At 39.2% G+C, this 20497-nt stretch overlaps 1 protein-coding gene across 1 annotated transcript in view; it reads left to right on the forward strand.

The window, feature by feature from the left end:
* LOC124788632 (fatty acid synthase-like) overlaps positions 1-20497 on the forward strand; it is a 507799-nt gene that overhangs the window by 184558 nt on the left and 302744 nt on the right. Inside the window, exons 7-8 of the mRNA XM_047255903.1 lie at positions 2365-2595; positions 9626-9820. Of these exons, the coding sequence (XP_047111859.1) occupies positions 2365-2595; positions 9626-9820 (426 nt within the window). The remainder of the gene's footprint in view (positions 1-2364; positions 2596-9625; positions 9821-20497) is intronic.

The raw sequence follows: 20497 nt of genomic DNA on the forward strand, positions 1-20497 counted from the left end.
ACATTCTTCTTGAATTCTGAGAGTATGTCATCTGCCTAATATATTTTTCATAAAAATTGGAGTAGTTTTGTCTTGGCTAGTTCTCCCAAAGTTCTTAATAATTCTAATGGAATGTCATCTACTCCAGGTGACGTGGTTCAACTTAGATCTTTCAGAACTTTGGCAAAATCTTCTCGCAATATCACATCTTCCATCTCATCTTCATTTATTTCCTTCAATTTCTGTACTGTCTACATGTCTGTTTTCCTTATGTAGACACACTATATATTCCTTTGCCCTTTTAACCTTCCTTTCTTTGTGTAGTGTGGGCTCAGCACCTGAGTTCTTAATACTCATGCAGATTTTTCTCTTTTTCTCCGAAGGCCCTTCTATTTTCCTACGCACTATTAGCCATACATGCTTCTACATCCCTACATTTCCCATCTAGTCATTCCTGCTTTACCATTTTACACTTCTTGTCAATCTCATTTTTTAGACTTACATACTCCATTTTGCCTGATTCTCACTTATTAACCATTGTAATTATAATTTAATTGTCTTATTCTTTGACTTGTACAAACCATATGTAAAAACAAAGTACTAAAAATGATTTTATCAAAATAAACATTAACAATGAGTCAAGGTAGCAGTTTATATTTCTCTCTTTATGTTTACTTTCAAACTCTGTATTTCCCCTCATTGATTATAATTAATGTAGCTTATAATGTAAATACATAACACATCTTATTATAAAATCAAACAATGGAAACTTCATGTAGGATTCTGGACTGAGCTGCAGGAGTTGGCTGTCATATGTACGTGAGGTGTGGGTGGTCATGCTTGTGTGAGGTGTGCTTGCTTGTGTGTATGAATGGTGTATGTGTCTCTCTTTCTCTTTTGCTGATGAAGGCTGCAGCCAAAAGCTTTATGTAAGTCTCTTTTAATTGTGCCTGTCTGCAACATAACATGTCTCCATTACGGTAAGTAACAATCTATCTTTCCCTACACTGTTAACATCTTACTATAAAATCATTGTGTAGCTTTCTACCTATATTGCTTTTAATATGAGATGATTTTTAACAAATTACACAGTGTGATCCAAAGTGTCCAGACACCTCCAAAAACATATGTTTTTCATGTTAGGTGCATTGTGCTGCCACCTTCTGCCAGGCACTCCATATCAGTAACCTCAGTAGTCATTAGACATCGTGAGAGAGCAGAATGGGGCGCTCTGCAGAACTCATGGACTTGAAATGTGGTAACGTGATTGGGTGTCACTTATATCATACGTCTGTTCATGAAATTTCCACCCTCCCAAACATTCCTAGGTCCACTCTTTCCACTGTGATAGTGAAGTGGAAATGTGAAGGGACACGTACAGCACAAAAATATAAAGGCCGACCTCATCTGTTGACTGACAGAGACCGACAACAGTTGAAGAGGGTTGTAATGTGTAATAGGCAGACATCTATCCAGACCATCAACCAGGGATTCCAGACTGCATCAGGATCCACTGCAAGTACTATGACAGTTAGGTGGGAGGTGAGAAAACTTGGATTTCACGGTCAAGCAGCTGCTCATAAGCCACACATCACACTGGTAAATGCCAAACAACTCCTCGCTTGGTGTAAGGAGTGTAAACATTGGGCAATTGAACAGTGAAAAAAACGTTATGTGGACTGACAAATCACGGTACACATGTGATGATCCAATGGCAGGTTTTGGGTATGGCAAATGCCCTATGAATGTCATCTGCCAGTGTGTGTAGTACCAACAGTAAAATTCGGAGGTGGTAGTGTAACGGTGTGGTCACGTTTTTTCGTGGAGGGGGCTTGCACCCCTTGTTGGTTTGCATGGCACTGTCACACCACAGGCCTACATTGATGTTTTAAGTGCCTCCTTACTTCCCACTATTGAAGAGGAATTCGGGGTTGGCGATTGCATCTTTTAACACGATTGACCACCTGTTCATAATGCACAGCCTGTGACGAAGTGGTTACATGACAATAACATCCCTGTAATGGACTGGCCTGCACAGAGTCCTGACCTAAATCCTATAGAACACCTTTCAGATGTTTTGGAATGCTGACTTCATGCCAGGCCTCACCACCGACATTGATACCTCTCCTTAGTGGAGCACTCCATGAAGAATGGGCTGCCATTCCCCAACTAATTTTCCAGCACCTGATTGAACATATGCCCGTGATAGTGGAAGCTGTCATCAAGGCTAAGGGTGGGCCAACACCATACTGAATTCCAGCATTACCAATGGAGGGCACCACGAACTGTCATTTTCAGTCAGGTGTCTGTTTACTTTTGATCACATGGTGTATATGCAATTATCTCTCTCATTCGTTTAAAGTAAAGTATGTTTTACAATTGCAGGCAGGTGACCCTGAAGAACTAGGTGCACTGTCAGATGTGTTTTTGAAGAACAGACCATCTCCTTTGTTGATAGGGTCAGTAAAATCAAATATGGGTCATGCAGAAGGAGCTTCAGGAATGTGTTCTATAATCAAATCACTACTAATTCTTGAAAGTAATGAAATTCCTCCCAACCTGCATTACAATAAGCCAAATCCTAAAGTGCCAACTCTTTCAGATGGAAGACTGAAGGTGAGTCCATTTTGCTGAATTGCATGTCTTACAATCAACATAAGAATGACAGTTATCTGCTATAGTTGATATGTTATATAAGCATATTTGCAAAAGTTTAGAGGTACATCACACAGCAGCATGCCTGAGAGGGCTCTCAGTCTGAAGGTATGATACATGCCAACCTCAGTAGCACTACATTCTGGCTATTTTCTCGTTGCAGTGGTGGGGGGAGGAGGGGGGGGAGAGGGGGCTGTTTGTACTTCTCCATACCACTAACTGCTTTGCATTTTTGAGCTCTCATTTAGTTTTTTTACACAGTATGATACCATAGGGACTGTACTTGTTGTGAGGGGACAGAAGGGGAATTGGCTGCTGTTCATAAACAGCTAGAAGCTGCATTGTCTGTGGTCGACAGGCGACAGCGACCTTGGGAACTTGTGATGAGACCTGTGACAGTTTTTCTGCTGTTTGAATCCTCAGGTGATCTGGATGCCACTGCGTCTCCTGATATGCAACATCTGACTGCTCTGTTTTCATTTGAAAGTGAGTGGCAGACAGTGATGGGTTTGTGCATCACTGGGTGCAAGGTGAAACAGGGAATGGGCCACACAGCTGGCTACTTACACCTTAGCAACAGGTATGTGGTGCTACCCAGATTTGATAATACTTCTGAGCCAGTGCAGAGTGCCTCTCCTGTTGGGCCACCAGCTGATTTTTCCTGCCCAGTCCAGCAAGTGCAGAGGGTGGGTATGCTAGTCATTGATAGCTCCAGCATCGGCAGGTAATGTAGCCCTACAGGAAAATAGCAGGTAGTGTATGAAAGAATGCCAATGTGCACTCACAATGTTTGCTAGGGTCTTGTCTGAGACGTATAGGAGGCTCTGCCAGTGGCTGTCGAGCACACTGGGTGCAACTGCCTGTATGGCTGATTTGGTGAAGGCAACTAGCATTGCATATGGGGTGCACGCTAAGGTCACTATTTGTAGCATCATACCCAGGGTTGATCGTGGTTCCCTTTTTCTGAGCAGAGTGGAAGGCCTACACCAGAGGCTCAGATAATATTGCGATGTTATTGGATGCAAATTTCTCAACCTGCTCGTTGTGTGGAGAATTGTAGGGTTCCCCTTAATAGGTCAGGTGTACATTAAACACAGAGTGTAATGTAGCAGAGTATGTGAGGTGTGCACACAGGGGCTTTTTACATTACAGGAACCCCATCTTGGCTTCAGAGATGAATTGCCTGCCAAAATTGAAGACATATCAGCCACTGTTTCCTCAGAGAATGCTCAACCTCACAGATCAGAATAGAAAAAGTTCAGCGTGATATTAGTAAGTGCAGGAGATTCCAAGGAAAGATCCCAGAATTAGTATCACTTATTGAATGTTATAACACCAAGTAGTATTAGAAACTGAAAGTTGGTTGAAACTGGAAGTGAATAGTAATGAAATCCTGAGCTCAAGTTAGAATATTTGTTGTAAGAATAGGTCAGTCACCAAGGGTGGTGGCATATTTATTGCAGTCAAGAACTTGATAATATCTGGAAAGGTTATCATGTATTCTGAATGTGAACTAATCTGGGTGAATTCAAGCATCAAAGGTCAGTCAAAAATGGCAATCAGATGCTGTTATAGACTGTCTGCATCAGGAGCTGTAATGATAGAGCACTTCAGAGAGAAGTTACAGAGATCATTAATAACTTTCCTGATTATACCTTTGAAATAGGGGGTGACTTCAACTTCCCAGGTATAGGTGGGGAGAGTCATGCAAACAGAACTGGTGCAAGAGACAGGGATTTGTGTAACATTATACTGAATATCTTGTCTGAAAATTACTGTGAACACATAGTTAGAGAGCCAACATTTGAAGGTAACGACTTAGTCCTCCTAGCAACAAACAGACTTGAAGTTATCAAATCAGTTAGTGTAGAGGAAGGTATCAGTTATCTTAAGGCTCTGATAGCAACTATGACTATGGGTATTACAAGCAATGTTAAGAAATGCAGGAAAATACTTTTATTTAGCAAGAGTGGCAAGGTACAAATTGCATAGTATCTGAGTAGTCATTGTCAAATATTCAGTACTGAGGATGATGACGTGGAGCACAAATGGAAAAAATTCAAAAGCGTTGTACAATATGCCTTAGATAAGTATATTCTGAACAAGATCTTAAGGGATGGGAGAGACCCACCATTGTTTAATAGCTGTGTTAGAGAACTGCAATGTAAACAAAGAGAGTTTCATCACAGATTTGGGAGAAGTCAAAACCTAGCTAACAAACAAAAGCTGAACAAAGTAAAAATGTGTGTAAGGATAGCAATGAGACATGAGTTTAATGACTTTTGAAAGTAAAATCTTGTCAACTGATCTGACTAAAAACCTTAAGAGGTTTTGGTCTTACACAAAGTCAATGGGTGGTTTAGAATCGTCTATTCAGTAACTCAGTGATCATACTGGCACTAAAATGGAAGATAACAGAGAGATGGCAAAATATTGAATTCAGTCTTCTGAAGTTGTTTCACTGTGGTAAATTGTAACATGGTCCCTTCTTTCAAACAATGTGTGCCACTCTCTGGTAATGCACCCACCAGTCTTTCCCCCTTCCTTCTCCTCTCCTTTTCTGTTTCCCATTTCCCGTTTCCCACCTCCCCTCCCCCAGAGCCTCCCAACACTACACCAGGGGACCTTGTTGTGCTGTCTTTTAGTTCCAGCTCCCTCCTCCAGACAGCATTCAATCCCCAGCTTCCACCCCTTCCCCCCACCCGAACCCATAATCCTGCTATCCCTCCTCCTTCACTGCTCCACTCCCAATTGTTGCTTTCCTTGAATGCAACAGCTATAGTGGCTGAAGATAGCAGTCAAGAGTATGTGAAGTGCGCCTGCTTGTGTAACAGTGTGTGTGTTTTCCTTTTCTTTCTTTTCTGAATAAGGCTTTTGCCAAAAGCTCAGTGTTTAACAGTCCTCTAGTTGTGGCCTGTTTGCAACTCAATGTGTCATCTTTATGGTGAGTAGCAATCTGCCCTTCTCATAATTGTCAAAATTGGAGTTTTTCTTTAACTAATGTTTTCAGAATCCATAATCCATCCTGATTGGCATGGAGAAGGCCATTCTGTTATAGATACCTCGTTATGTTTGAGTTCAGAGTATGTTTTAAGGTGGACATCTGTGAAACTGTTGATATGTTCGTGGATCAGTGCTGCTGCCATTCTTGTAGATGTGTGTGACATGTGGTTTCTTTCAACAGTTGAGCACTGTTTTTGTACTACAGTATAGAGCCTGTTATGGTTAAAATGGGAACTAACTCAGCTGCCAATTCTGCATAAAATCTGACAAGAATTCCATCTTTTCAGTGGTGCGAGAAACAAACTATAGTGGAACATTTGAAAATATAGTTCAGCATTCCTACTCTCACTTTACTACCCTCTATTTTTGTCCCTGTGTCACCCATGAAAGTCTAGTCTGGGCCCTAACTTTGATGCCACTGAAGCTTTACATATAACCAGAATTGCTTTGGATGTTGTGAGGCATCTTTCCATAAGATTCTGCAATGGTAATTATTGAAAACGGCATGTGTTGCCCTTTTGACAGACAGATGCATTTCCTTCAACAACTTGTGGTCTATACCCTTATGCATTGTTTGTTTTTGTATTGTTATGTCAGCAACTTAGAATGTTGCATCTCTTTGTCGTACACATCTCATTTGTTCTCAATTTTGTACATATTCTTCCTTTTGCAATAATTTATACATTTTTCTCCTTTAGTTTCATTCTTCCATCTGTGTAGCTAGTGAGGAAATGTCTGCTGTTTTACAACACTTGAGCATACTCTTAGTTCACGTTGTTGTTGTTGTGGTCTTCAGTCCTGAGACTGGTTTGATGCAGCTCTCCATGCTACTCTATCCTGTGCAAGCTTCTTCATCTCCCAGTACGTACTGCAGCCTACATCCTTCTGAATCTGCTTAGTGTATTCATCTCTTGGTCTCCCTCTACGATTTTTACCCTCCACGCTGCCCTCCAGTACTAAATTGGTGATCCCTTGATGCCTCAGAACATGTCCTACCAACCGATCCCTTCTTCTGGTCAAGTTGTGCCACAAACTCCTCTTCTCCCCAATTCTATTCAATACCTCCTCATTAGTTATGTGATCAACCCATCTAATCTTCAGCATTCTTCTGTAGCACCACATTTTGAAAGCTTCTATTCTCTTCTTGTCCAAACTATTTATCGTTCATGTTTCACTTCCATACATGACTACACACCATACAAATGCTTCCAGAAACGACTTCCTGACACTTCAGTCTATACTCGATGTCAACAAATTTCTCTTCTTCAGAAACACTTTCCTTTGCCATTGCCAGTCTACATTTTATATCCTCTCTACTTCAACCATCATCAGTTATTTTGCTCCCCAAATATCAAAACTCCTTTACTACTTTAAGAGTCTCATTTCCTAATCTAATTCCCTCAGCATCATCTGAGTTAACGCGACTACATTCCATTATCCTTGTTTTGCTTTTGTTGATGTTCATTGTATACCCACTTTTCAAGACACTGTCCATTCCGTTCAACTGCTCTTCCAAGTCCTATGCTGTCTCTGACAGAATTACAATGTCATCGGCGAACCTCAAAGTTTTTATTTCTTCTCCATGGATTTTAATACCTACTCTGCACTTTTCTTTTGTTTCCTTTACTGCTTGCTCAATATACAGATTGAATAGCCCTGTCTCACTCCCTTCCCAACCACTGCTTCCCTTTCATGTCCCTCGACTTTTATAACTGCCATCTGGTTTCTGTACAAATTGTAAATAGCCTTTCGCTCCCTGTATTTTACCCCTTGCACCTTCAGAATTTGAATGAGAGTATTCCAGTCAACATTGTCAAAAGCTTTCTCTAAGTCTACAAATGCTAGAAACATAGATTTGCCTTTCCTTAATCTTTCTTCTGAGATAAGTCGTAGGGTCAGTATTGCCTCAAGTGTTCCAACATTTCTACGGAATCCAAACTGATCCTCCCCGAGGTCAGCTTCTACCAGTTTTTCCATTTGTCTGTAAAGAATTTGCATTAGTATTTTGCAGCTGTGACTTATTAAACTGATAGTTTGGTAATTTTCACATCTGTCAACACCTGCTTTCTTTGGGATTGGAATTATTATATTCTTCTTGAAGTCTGAGGGAATTTCGCCTGTCTCATACATCTTGCTCACCAGATGGTAGAGTTTTGTCAGGACTGGCTTTCCCAAGGCCTTGTTTCAACTTAGGTCTTTCAGTGCTCTGTCAAACTCTTCACGCAATGTCATATCTCCCATTTCATCTTCATCTACATCCTCTTCCATTTCCATAATATTGTCCTCAAGTACATTGCCCTTGTATAGACCCTCTATATACTCCTTTCACCTTTCTGCTTTCTCTTCTTTGCTTAGAACTGGGTTTCCATCTGAGCTCTTGATATTCATGCAAGTGGTTCTCTTTTCTCCAAAGGTCTCTTTAATTTTCTTGTAGCAGTATCTATCTTACCCCTAGTGAGATAAGCCTCTACATCCTTACATTTGTCCTCTAGCCATCCCTGCTTAGCCATTTTGCACTTCCTGTTGATCTCATTTTTGAGACGTTTGGTTTCCTTTTTGCTTGCTTCACTTACTGCATTTTTGTATTTTCTCCTTTCATCAATCAAATTCAGTATCTCTTCTGTTACCCAAGGATTTCTACTAACCCTCGCCTTTTTACCTACTTGATCCTCTACTGCCTTCACTATTTCATTCATCAAAGCTACCCATTCTTCTTCTACTGTATTTCTTTCCCCCATTCCTGTCAATTGTTTCCTTATGCTCTCCCTGAAACTCTGTACAACCTCTGGTTCTTTCAGTTTATCTAGTTCCCATCTCCTTAAATTCCTACCTTTTTGCAGTTTCTTCAGTTTTAATATACAGTTCATAACCAATAGATTGTGGTCAGAGTCTACATCTGCCCCTGGAAATGTCTTACAGTTTAAAACCTGGTTCCTAAATCTCTGTCTTACCATTATATAATCTGTCTGAAACCTTCTAGTATCTCCGGAGTTCTTCCATGTATACAACCTTCTTTCATGATTCCTAAACCAAGTGTTAGCTATGATTAAGTTATGCTCTGTGCAAAATTCTACCAGGTGGCTACCTCTTTCATTTCTTATCCCCAATCCATATTCACCTACTACGTTTCCTTCTCTCCCTTTTCCTACACTCGAATTCCAGTCACCCATGACTATTAAATTTTCGTCTCCCTTCACTATCTGAATAATTTCTTTTATTTCATCATACATTTCTTCAATTTCTTCGTCATCTGCAGAGCTAGTTGGCATATAAACTTGTACTACTGTAGTAGGTGTGGGCTTCGTATCTATCTTGGCCACAATAATGCGTTCACTATGCTGTTTGTAGTAGCTTACCCGCATTGCTATTTTCCTATTCATTATTAAACCTACTCCTGCATTACCCCTATTTGACTTTGTGTTTATAACCCTGTAGTCACCTGACCAGAAGTCTTGTTCCTCCTGCCACCGAACTTCACTAATTCCCACTGTATCTAACGTTAACCTATCCATTTCCCTTTTTAAATTTTCTAACCTACCTGCCCAATTAAGGGATCTGACATTCCACGCTCCAATCCGTAGAACGCCAGTTTCCTTTCTCCTGATAACAACGTCCTCCTGAGTAGTACCCACCCGGAGATCCAAATGGGGGACTATTTTGCCTCCAGAATATTTTACCCAAGAGGACGTCATCATCATTTAATCATACAGTAAAGCTGCATGCCCTCGAGAAAAATTACGGCTGTAGTTTCCCCTTGCTTTCAGCCGTTTGCAGTACCAGCACAGCAAGGCCGTTTTGGTTATTGTTACAAGGCCATGTCAGTCAATCATCCAGACTGTTGCCCCTGCAACTACTGAAAAGGCTGCTACCCCTATTAGCTCACAGCTAAATAAAAATTCCAAATTTTGTTACTTTTATTGTAATATTTGTGTTGTAGTGTCATTATTTGCACAGTAATAATGTTATTGATAGGTGATTTCTATTTTAGGTGGTCACCAAGCGACGTAATTTTCATGGTAATTTAATCGGAATTAATTCTTTTGGACTTGGTGGATCAAATGCACATGTAATTCTAAGAAGACCACAAACAGCCCAGAGAAAAGATTGTTACATATATCCCCTGACTAAAGTAATCTGCGTATCTGGACGCAATCAGATGGCTGTGAAGACACTGCTGAGTAAGGTACTGTTGCCTATTTTTGCTTGTCCATAACTATATTATTATACTAATGTGTGTAATTTTAGATACATTAATGTCTAAAACTCTAATATAATTTGGAAAAGTGAAAAATGAAAGTAGAGAATGTGAACAATCACCATAAATTAAAGTGAAGACTTCCTCACAAAGCAAAATCACTGTGTTTGTAGGAATGATTCAGAACCAATTAAAACCAGTGTTATAGATCCACAGTGTCTCAGTAATGTGTACATCATTTTGTGACCAGAGGGATATCTCCTGGTGATGTTCACAATGCAATGCAGCAAAGATACTGTTTGGCTCCTCTTCTGTGGAGTAAAATCCTGAGTTACACTAAAGCAGACTACTCACTATTTCAGTAACACTGAATGTGTCACAAAGTGTGATTTCAACACTTTTGTCATGGTTCTGACACCAACACACCTCACTCAGATTGAATGCTAAGATGGCCCAGTGGATATCCTGTCAAGAACTGAACACAAATCAAGCATGAAAACAGAAAGAAGTGTTCTGAACTGTGAAAAGAAAGGCAAGATAGAAACAGTGAGCAATCCAAGAACAAAAAGTGGAATAAAGAGGAGGAAACAACAGATCAGTGTTATGTTTAAGTGGTCATGGTGTTGGACTGCCAAGAGGGTGAGCTGTGTTCAAAATTCCCTCCTGCCTTCTTTTTTGTGTTTTTATGTATTTCTTTATTTTTTTCTTTCCAGAACATTATGAACTGTCTGTCTGGTCACTGAAATGTTTGCTCTATTTCTGTAATCTTGGCAGTTAGTCATACTATGCATAGCTTATAGAATATGAATCATGTGGTAATAATATGTTATCATCGCAGGTAAGATACTACATAGACATCTCACAGAAATGAAGACAGCAAGTAAATGGGTGTGAACTATGTTACAACAAAGGAATTCAATAGTCAAGACTACCAAAAGGGAAGCAACTTCAAAAATGTTAAATATATATGTTTTGATAGAGCACAGAGAAACTGTGTGAGTGCAAAATTCTTGCATTCATTTGTTGCAGCATATGTGAGAAACTATTATGTTTTCATCATTTCCTTGGGAGTGAGCACATTCACATTCATACAAACACCTATATTGAGCAAGAAGGCTTATCTCACTCACTCACAAGGCATACTTATTTGGTGTGTTGGTAAGAGATTCCTATCATATGAGGTTCGGTTGACTTGTCACCTTGTCACTATTGCAAACAGATGTTACACCGAGACACATACACAAATTTGGGGGGAGGGGAGGAGGGGGCAATTGGCACAGGGAGGTTTGAACATGGATCACTCACTTGGCAGTGCAACATTGTAACCACTTTTTTTTTCCGGCATGGTTCGTTGTATTTTGTCATAGCGGACGTCACATGACATCTATTGAAGTTCGTTGTTGATCTTGTCACTCAGTTTTTTTGTTGCAGAGGCCAACCAGCTCTCTGACTGAACATACTGAGCTACCGTGCCGGCATTAACCATGACCCATTTCTCTTCCTAGTAGTCCTATATTGCATATCTTGTTCTTGGGCCATTCACTGTATCTATTTTGCTTTCTTTTTCACAGTCCAGTAGACCTTCTTCCTATTTTCATGCCTGATGTTCAGTTTTTGATGGGCTGTCTACTGGGCCCACTTACCACTAAATCTGATGGGGGAGAGGGCTGATGGGGAGTTTCCCTTGTGAGACACAGTAACTACGGATCACAGGCCAGCATAAGGTCGGCATATAAGTAGTAGAAGGTAATCATTCCACAAAATGAACCATTATTGGGCTTTGAATGTTTGGTAAATTCTGCAACATCTGAAAGAAATTATCTGTAGAGCTTACAGTTGCACGAGAAGTTGCAGTTTCGTGACAAAATTTGTGTTGGTAAGTTAGAGCATATGGCCTATATGGCAGACATCAAATAGTGTGTGTCATGTGTAGAGCAGTGTAAACATTGTGTTATTTAATGTGGGATCAGCAGTATAAAGAGTGGGGCTGACTGATTGGAGGGATGTTCATTTTGCAAGTGGATCTTAAATCTATAGCATTACTATCATTACATGTTGATTTGAAGGGGAAGTTATAACTGGTCAAATCGAGGGATTATCGAGGAAAGAGACCAGTTCAGTGATGGTGATGTGTCCTGAAGTTGGAAAGTGTGCTATTTAATGTGTTTTTAAAGTTTCACATCGTTGTTAGTGGTTGAAGGGAAACACCCTGAGGTACAGAGATCAGCTACTTAAATTATATAGATGACTCTTAAGAACGGCAATTCCTTCAGTCTACCTTTTTTCATGGACAATAATGTTCATCCACATTGAACAGCTCTGGTGAGTAAATGTTTCACAGGTAAAGATGGCCAACAACAGGGAATGGAAGGCAAGGACTTCAAGTCTAAAACTTTTTTGCTCAAGAGCCGATACTGACATTGGCGGAGGGGGAACAGGTACCTAGTGCTGCATATGTATCAATAATTGCTGTTGTTGTTGTTGTGGTCTTCAGTCCTGAGACTGGTTTGATGCAGCTCTCCATGGTACTCTATCCTGTGCAAGCTTCTGCATCTCCCAGTACTTACTGCAACCTACATCCTTCTGAATCTGCTTAGTTTATTCATCTCTTGGTCTCCCTCTATGATTTTTACCCTCCACACTGTCCTCCAATGCTAAATTTGTGATCCCTTGATGCCTCAGAACATGTCCTACCAACCGATCCCTTCTTCTGGTCGAGTGGTGCCACACACTCCTCTTCTCACCAATTCCATTCAATACCTCCTCATTAGTTATGTGATCTACCCATCTAATCTTCAGCATTCTTCTATAGCACCACATTTCGAAAGTTTCTATTCTCTTCTTGTCAAAAGTATTTATCGTCCATGTTTTACTTCCATACATGGCTACACTCCATACAAATACTTTCAGAAGCGACTTCCTGACACTTAAATCTATACTCAATGTTAACAAATTTCTCTTCTTCACAAATACTTTCCTTGTCATTGCCAGTCTACATTTTATATCCTCTCTACTTTGACCATCATCAATTATTTTGCTCCCCAAATAGCAAAACTCCTTTACTACTTTAAGTGTCTCATTACCTAATCTAATTCCCTCAGCTTCACCCGACTTAATTCGACTACATTCTATTATCCTCGTATTTCTTTTGTTGATGTTCAATTTATATCCTCCTTTCAAGACAATGTCCATTCCGTTCAACTGCTCTTCCAAGTTCTTTGCTGTCTGACAGAATTACATCATCGTCGAACCTCAAAGTTTTTATTTCTTCTCCATGGATTTTAATTCCAACTCTTTTTGTTTCCTTTACTGCTTGCTCAATATACAGATTGAATAACATCAGGGAGAGGCTACAGCCTTGTCTCACTCCCTTCCCAACCACTGCTTCCCTTTCGTGCCCCTCAACTCTTACAACTACCATCTGGTTTCTGTACAAATTGTAAATAGCCTTTCGCTCCATGTATTTTACCCCTGCCACCTTTAGAATTTGAAAGAGAGTATTACAGTCAACATTGTCAAAAGCTTTCTCTAAGTCTACAAATGCTAGAAACATAGGTTTGCCTTTCCTTAATCTTTCTTCTAAGATAAGTCGTAAGGTTAGTATTGCCTCATGTGTTCCAACATTTCTACAGAATCCAAACTGATCTTCCCCGAGGTCGGCTTCTACCAATTTTTCCATTCGTCTGTAAAGAATTCGCCTTAGTATTTTGCAGCTGTGACTTATTAAACTGATAGTTCGGGAATTTTCACATCTGTCAACACCTGCTTCCTTTGGGATTGGAATTATTATATTATATAATTGCTAACCTAAATAGCTATAGGAAGGACATGGTTAACTGGCCACCAACCTCCAACCACTGGTCACTAAAAGTCAGCACCATTCCCAACTCTTCTTGTTTGCTGACTGCTCTCTGTTCCACATGGCTGCCAGTCTGAGCCACTCCAAAACTTTTACACTGTTGTTGTGTTGTTTTGTGAGTGGATGATCAATTGATTAATAAAATTAATTGTACTTGTATTTAAAAGCATTGCACAATATGAGACACAGTCACAAATATTTACTAAATGTTTTGAATGTCATTTTTCTTCTACTCATTGAATTGTATTACAACAGTCTTAATTCAATTTCATATTCCTTGCTACAAATATGAACTGCGTTTGAAGATGGCCATCTCTATAGTGTGCATTCACTAAGCCATGTTACTTACATATGAAATTTATAGCATAGCAGCTAATTGGTATGAGGAATGCACATCCCTGAGTTGTCAAGACTGGAAGACAAACAATAAAACGTTCTCGCATATCATCCCCTCATCCCACAAAGACGAATCTACCTGCCCCTACAACCAGCACCCTAAGATGACTGGCAACTTTTTATGCTCATACTATACTTTGTCTGGTATATTTTTGATTCAGGGATGGCATCAGGCAGAGCCAGTAGTTGCAGATGGTAAGTATTCATTCTTCACTGGTTTCAGATAATCATAAGTTATCCTTCTTCAGAAGCTGTTAATGTTAACAGTTGTTACAAATGAAAATCTACATTTGAAAATAACTATCTGCAACTGTCGGCTCCACCTGACTCCTTCATCAAATAAAATTATTGTGTTGTTACTGATAATGATCAGCTATGTTTATGATACTGAAATTCTTCAATATAGGCAATAAGAATTTTAAATTTCCATGTGCTGGTTTGGCAATAATTACATTTTGAAGGATTTATTCATCCAAACTGAGTGTTGACACGTGCCATTTTGGCAACAATTAAATTTTTAGTGATGTATTCGTGGCGGTTAACTGTTGACTGGCACTGACGGAAATAATCAATATGGTAGCATGGGCCAAAGACAGGATTTTCACAAAATTACTGCCACCATGTTTGGAAGCATAGAAAATACCATAAAGTGCTGCTGATCAGTTTTTAATAAACTAAAAGAAAGGATACAGTGGATCAGTGTAATCGAGTGCAATGTACCTTATCCCTATGAAAATACAGTTTCCTTAAAATGTGTTATGCTATTTATTGGTGTAACACAACTAGATGTTATAACTATCTTTTGCAATGGTATTACTGAAAACACTTGAAAAAATAGGCACTGTGCACTCTAGTGAGTCATTGCATTCTTGCAAGCAAAAAAAAAAAAAAAAAAAAAAAAAGAAATGTCCATTGAGTGGTAGTTATATGAAACATTGGACACTGCTTATCTTTCTCATGACCTCAGTGGTCTAGGAGCTAAAATCTATGTATCAAAACTTTGCAGTATGGTGGTCTGGCTTTTGCTTTGCAGATTACTGAATACTAATTGTTGCTGTTGCTGGTTTAGTTCACTGATCTGCACTACAAGATTAATTTTGTACATTAGAAAAATATGGATTCATACATTATTGTAAAATATACTTTGCATTAACAAGAATAATTATTTTATCCAATTTTGTTACAGTTAAATATAAAAATACCTGGATGACTAGTTTTTCAGAGTGCACATGTTTTTATGTATTAAAAAAAATATTTTCATAACTTATGGGTAGGATAAAGAAATAAAAGTAATGGCTGAATACAATATCAAAACCAGCTCCCCAGCAAAATACTGAATGGAAGTGGTATTGAGTGATTCATTAACAGTTCAGCCACCATCAATAGATTCTGTTTGAAAAAGAGGAAAACCTTTATGTCATTGCAGTATGCAGAGCTGAATATGTTGTGTCTATTTGAAATTGAGAGTAAGATTATTTGCAGAATAGTTTTAAGAACATTATATACCATTCTTCTGTTGATGCATGTGTGTTTAGATTGGTTACGTTTGTAGTGTCATCTGCAGAAAGACTATTATTTGACAGAAGGTCTTTTAAATATATGAGAAACAATAGAAGACTAAGATTGAACCTTGTGGAAGCCCGTAAAAGAGTTCTCCCGAATCAAAGAATCTCCCCTGTTTACGTTTCTTGATTTATTAAGTACAACTTTCTGCATTCTTTGGGCTGGATGTGACATTATCTATTGGCTGGCTATACCATCAATTCCTTATAACCTCAGTATATGTAGGATAACATCTACCTCTACATTTACAGACAGACTCTACAAACCATCATGTGGTGCATGGTGGAGGGTACGTTGTACCATTACTAGTCATTTCCTTCCTGTTCCAGTTGCAAACAAAGTGAGGGAAAAATGACTGTCTGTATGCCTCCGTATGAGGCCTAATTTCTCATAACTTATTTTTGTAATCGTTACACAAAGTGTACGTAGTGTCAGTCAGGATTGTTCTGCAGTCAGCTTAAAATGCCTGTCATTGTAATGTAGTTAGTCTGTGACATGGCTCACAGAAAATACCAAAGGTGCTATGTTATTTAATGCTTGTAAAATTTGCTGATTAAATGTGTAGGTGGCATTCTCAGTTGAGCAACTCTTCTGAAATCTAAATAATATTTTGCTAAGGATGTTATTGTTGCTCAGGCGGGATACTGTTCTTAAATAGTAACCTTCTCAAACAGTTTGGAAAATGATAGCAGTAGTGCAACAGATCAGTAGTTGTTTATATCTCTCCTATCATCTTCCTTACAGAGAGTTTTAGCAATGGCATATTTCAGTCTCTCTGTAAAAATGCCCCAGGTTAGTGGTGCTTGACATATTTCAGCAAAAAACAGCACTTCTTATAAGTGATAAAGTCTCAAGTACTCTAGAATGAGATTTTCACTCTGCAGCGGAGTGTGCGCTGATATGAAACTTCCTGGCAGATTAAAACTGTGTGCCGGACCGAGACTCGAACTCGGGAGCTTTGCCTTTCGCGGGCAAGTGCTCTACCAACTGAGCTACCCAAGCTTGACTCACGACCTCTCCTCACAGCTTTACTTCTGCCAGTACCTCGTCTCCTACCTTCCAAACTTTACAGAAGCTCTCCTGCGAACCTTGCAGAACTAGCACTCCTGAAAGGTAGGATATTGCGGAGACTTGGCTTAGCCACAGCTGGGGGATGTTTCCAGAATGAGATTTTCACTCTGCAGTGGAGTGTGTGCTGATATGAAACTTCCTGGCAGATTAAAACTGTGTGCCGGACCAAGACTCGAACTTGGGACCTTTGCCTTTCGCGGGCAAGAGCTCTACCGACTGAGCTACCCAAGCATGACTCACGACCCGTCCTCACAGCTTTACTTCTGCCAGTACCTCGTCTCCTACCTTCCAAACTTTACAGAAGCTCTCCTGCAAACCTTGCAGAACTAGCACTCCTGAAAGAAAGGATATTGCAGAGACATGGCTTTGCCACAGCTTGGGGGATGTTTCCAGAATGAGATTTTCACTCTCCTACTTTCCAAACTTTACAGAAGCTCTCTTGCGAACCTTGCAGAACTAACACTCCTGAAGAAAGGATACTGCAGAGACATGGCTTAGTCACAGCCTGGGGGATGTTTCCAGAATGAGATTTTCACTCTGCAGCGGAGTGTGCGCTGATATGAAACTCCCTGGCAGATTAAAACTGTGTGCCGGACCGAGACTCAAACTCTCCTCGGTATCCTTCCTTTCAGCAGTGCTAGCTCTGCAAGGTTTGCAGGAGAGCTTCTGTAAAGTTTGGAAAGCAGGAGACGAAGTACTGGCAGAAATAAAGCTGTGAGGATGGGGCATGAGTCCCGCTTGGGAAGCTCAGTTGGTAGAGCACTTGCCTGCGAAAGGCAAAGGTCCCAAGTCCGAGCTTTGGTCCGGCACACAGTTTTAACCCTTCTAATACCGTGGGGTCTGTAATGACCCCAGGCCATAATTTTCTGTAAAATATACCTTATTTCCTACTCCTAAAAATTATGAAAAATTTGGGCTTTTCCTGAATTAAGTATTGGGTTCATGATATATTACTATAACTTTTTGAAAATATTTAGTATTGCAGAAAATCAAGAAAGAACCACTGAATACCATTGGGGTCAAATGCGACCCCAATGCTCTCTTGCCATATTATTACCCAATAATGCTGCATTGAACCTGGAACTGTTGCTGTATTTCCTTTGTTTTATTCTTGTAAATATTGTTGTAGGGTGTAATTGTTGCCAATACTTTATAAGCCGACAGTTATTTGTTCCATACACGTGGAGACTACTATTGTGTGTGTTGCATTTAGTTGAAAATGTCTCGTCACCTTTCCGAAGACGAAGTGCTTGAAATATTACTGCAGGATAATCCTCTATCTGGAGAATCAAGTAGTGATATCAGCGATATAGTTTCTGACGTCTCATGCAGCGATAGAGAAATTGTCATCTTGGAAGATAATATTCCTCAATGAGACGGAAGTTCAGAAGAAGATTTGACAGTGCAGATGTCCAGCCTGAACAGGAAGTAATACATATTTCTGACTTGTGGCATTTCATGGTAGATGTCCATTTCAGCAATATATTCCTTCAAAACCAGGAAAATATGGATTGAAATTATGAGCAGTATGTGATAGTCTTACGTTCTCAATCTCCAAGTTTACACTGGTTGACAAGAAAATCAATCTTTTGAAGTTGGTCAAGGCAAGAGAGTTGCTTTAGATATGGTGAAATGCTTAGAAAACAGTGGCAGAAATGTAACAACTGACAATTTTTTCACTAGCCTTAGTTTGGCGAGAGAACTTCTGAAAATCAATCTCACACTCTTAGGAACAATTAGAAAAAGTGAAGGAGAACTGCCACAAGCTTTCACTCAGACCAAAGGTCGAGTCAAACATTCATCTATTTTTGGATTCCAAGAGCATGCTTCAAATGTTTCATATTGTCCGAAAAAGGGAAAAGTTGTAACTTTGCTCAGTACAATGCATTCAAGGAAGGAAATGGAAGATTGTGAAGAATGCAAGCCAGTAATGATTCTGGATTATAATAAAACAAAATTAGGAGTAGATACCATGGACAAGCTGGTTAGAACATACACTACAAAGAGGGTGAGCAGAAGGTGGCCAATGGTATTATTTTACAACATGATTGATATCAGTGCACTGAATGCATTTATCATATGGCTACATCTTACACTAGACTGGGCAGAAAGTACCAACTACAAGAGACTGGCATTTCTCATAGCATTAGGAAAGCAGCTTGTCGGAAGAAAGCCAGACAAAATTATTTCCATGGTACTTCCATCAACAGTACAACCAAAAAAAAGGTCTGAGGGTAAAAAATTCAGCCATAAATGTTCAAAATGTGGATGTTCTGTGTGTAAAAACCACTCTGCAATTTATTGCTGTAAGTGTAATGTGTCATCAATGTCAATTCGGAATTTAATCAAAAATGATTGTTGTTTCATGAGAATAGTTTGTAAATTTTACGGAAACAAATAATTTAAAAAATATGCATTTTAATTTAATGTAATGTCACTGAAATTATGTTTTAGATTGTGGAAAAAATATGGAATGTGATTTTATCCTACCATTATTAAAACTATCCATAATAAAAAATAAATTCCGTTGGGGTCACTAAAGACCCGAATGGTACTCAGTGTAACAAAAAATACTCGGTATCAGAAGGGTTAATCTGCCAGGAAGTTTCAGCCAATCTATGGTCTCTTCATTTGCTGTCTCTCCTGTCTAAAGAGTAGAGATAAGTTTGGAAATTTTTGACAATCAGCTAATTTACAAGAGGTACTGAAATATATTTGAGGGCAGTGTGGAGGGTAAAAATCATAGAGGGAGACCAAGGGACGAGTACACTAAATAGATTCAGAAGGATTTAGGTTGCAGTAGGTATTGGGAGATGAAGAAGCTTGCACAGGATAGAGTAGCATGGTGAGCTGCATCAAACCAGTCTCTGGACTGAAGACCACAACAAAACAACAACTGAAATATTTCTAATGAATTGATTTATGATAAAGTCTGGCACTCTGTCAGTTCCTGAGAACATTTTTAAATGTTATTTCAATGTGAATGATATCATATGGAATTGTTTCAAAAATTTATATTGAGGAGAAATAGAATGTACTTTGTTTGATGTTTGTTTGGACTACTTCTGTTATCACTGACTATTAAATTATTTGTGACATATGTAGAATACTGCCTGAAGAAATATGTCACAGTATCTATTGGGAATTAATAACTCTCATATTATCACCGTACAGTGGGATGTTTTCCTTTTAAGGTTTATTTTATTTGCTTCCTTCTTTATTACTTTGACGTTTTCCTTTTAAGGTTTATTTTATTTGCTTCCTTCTTTATTACTTTGCAGACTACTCGGATTTTACTTGGTATCTCTGATATGAACTTATGTTTTCTTTCTTTCTTTCTTTTCTTTGCCTGGTTTTAACTATTTTGCATATCTGAATGCATTTCTGAATATAATGGCATAGGGGAGAGACTGATTTGATGCAGCTCACCATGCTACTGTATCCTGTGCAAGCCTCTTTATCTCCAGATAATTACTACAACCTACATCATTTTGAATTTGCTCTTTTTAGTCATCTCTTGGTTTCCCTTCACAACTCCCCCTCACTTCCCTACTATAATAAATTGGTGGTCCTTTAATGTCTCAGAATGTGCCCTATCAATTGAACCCTTTTATTAGTCAAGTTGCAAGTTGTGCCACAAATTTCTTGCTCCCCAATTCTTTTCAGTACCTCCTCATTAGTTATGTGATCTATCCATCTAATCTTCAGTTTTCTTCTGTAGCACCACATTACAAAAACTCTATTCCTACACTCTAGACAAATACCTTTAGAAAAGA

The sequence above is a fragment of the Schistocerca piceifrons genome, chromosome 3 (genome assembly GCF_021461385.2).
Source record: "Schistocerca piceifrons isolate TAMUIC-IGC-003096 chromosome 3, iqSchPice1.1, whole genome shotgun sequence".
Classification (NCBI taxonomy): domain Eukaryota; kingdom Metazoa; phylum Arthropoda; class Insecta; order Orthoptera; family Acrididae; genus Schistocerca; species Schistocerca piceifrons.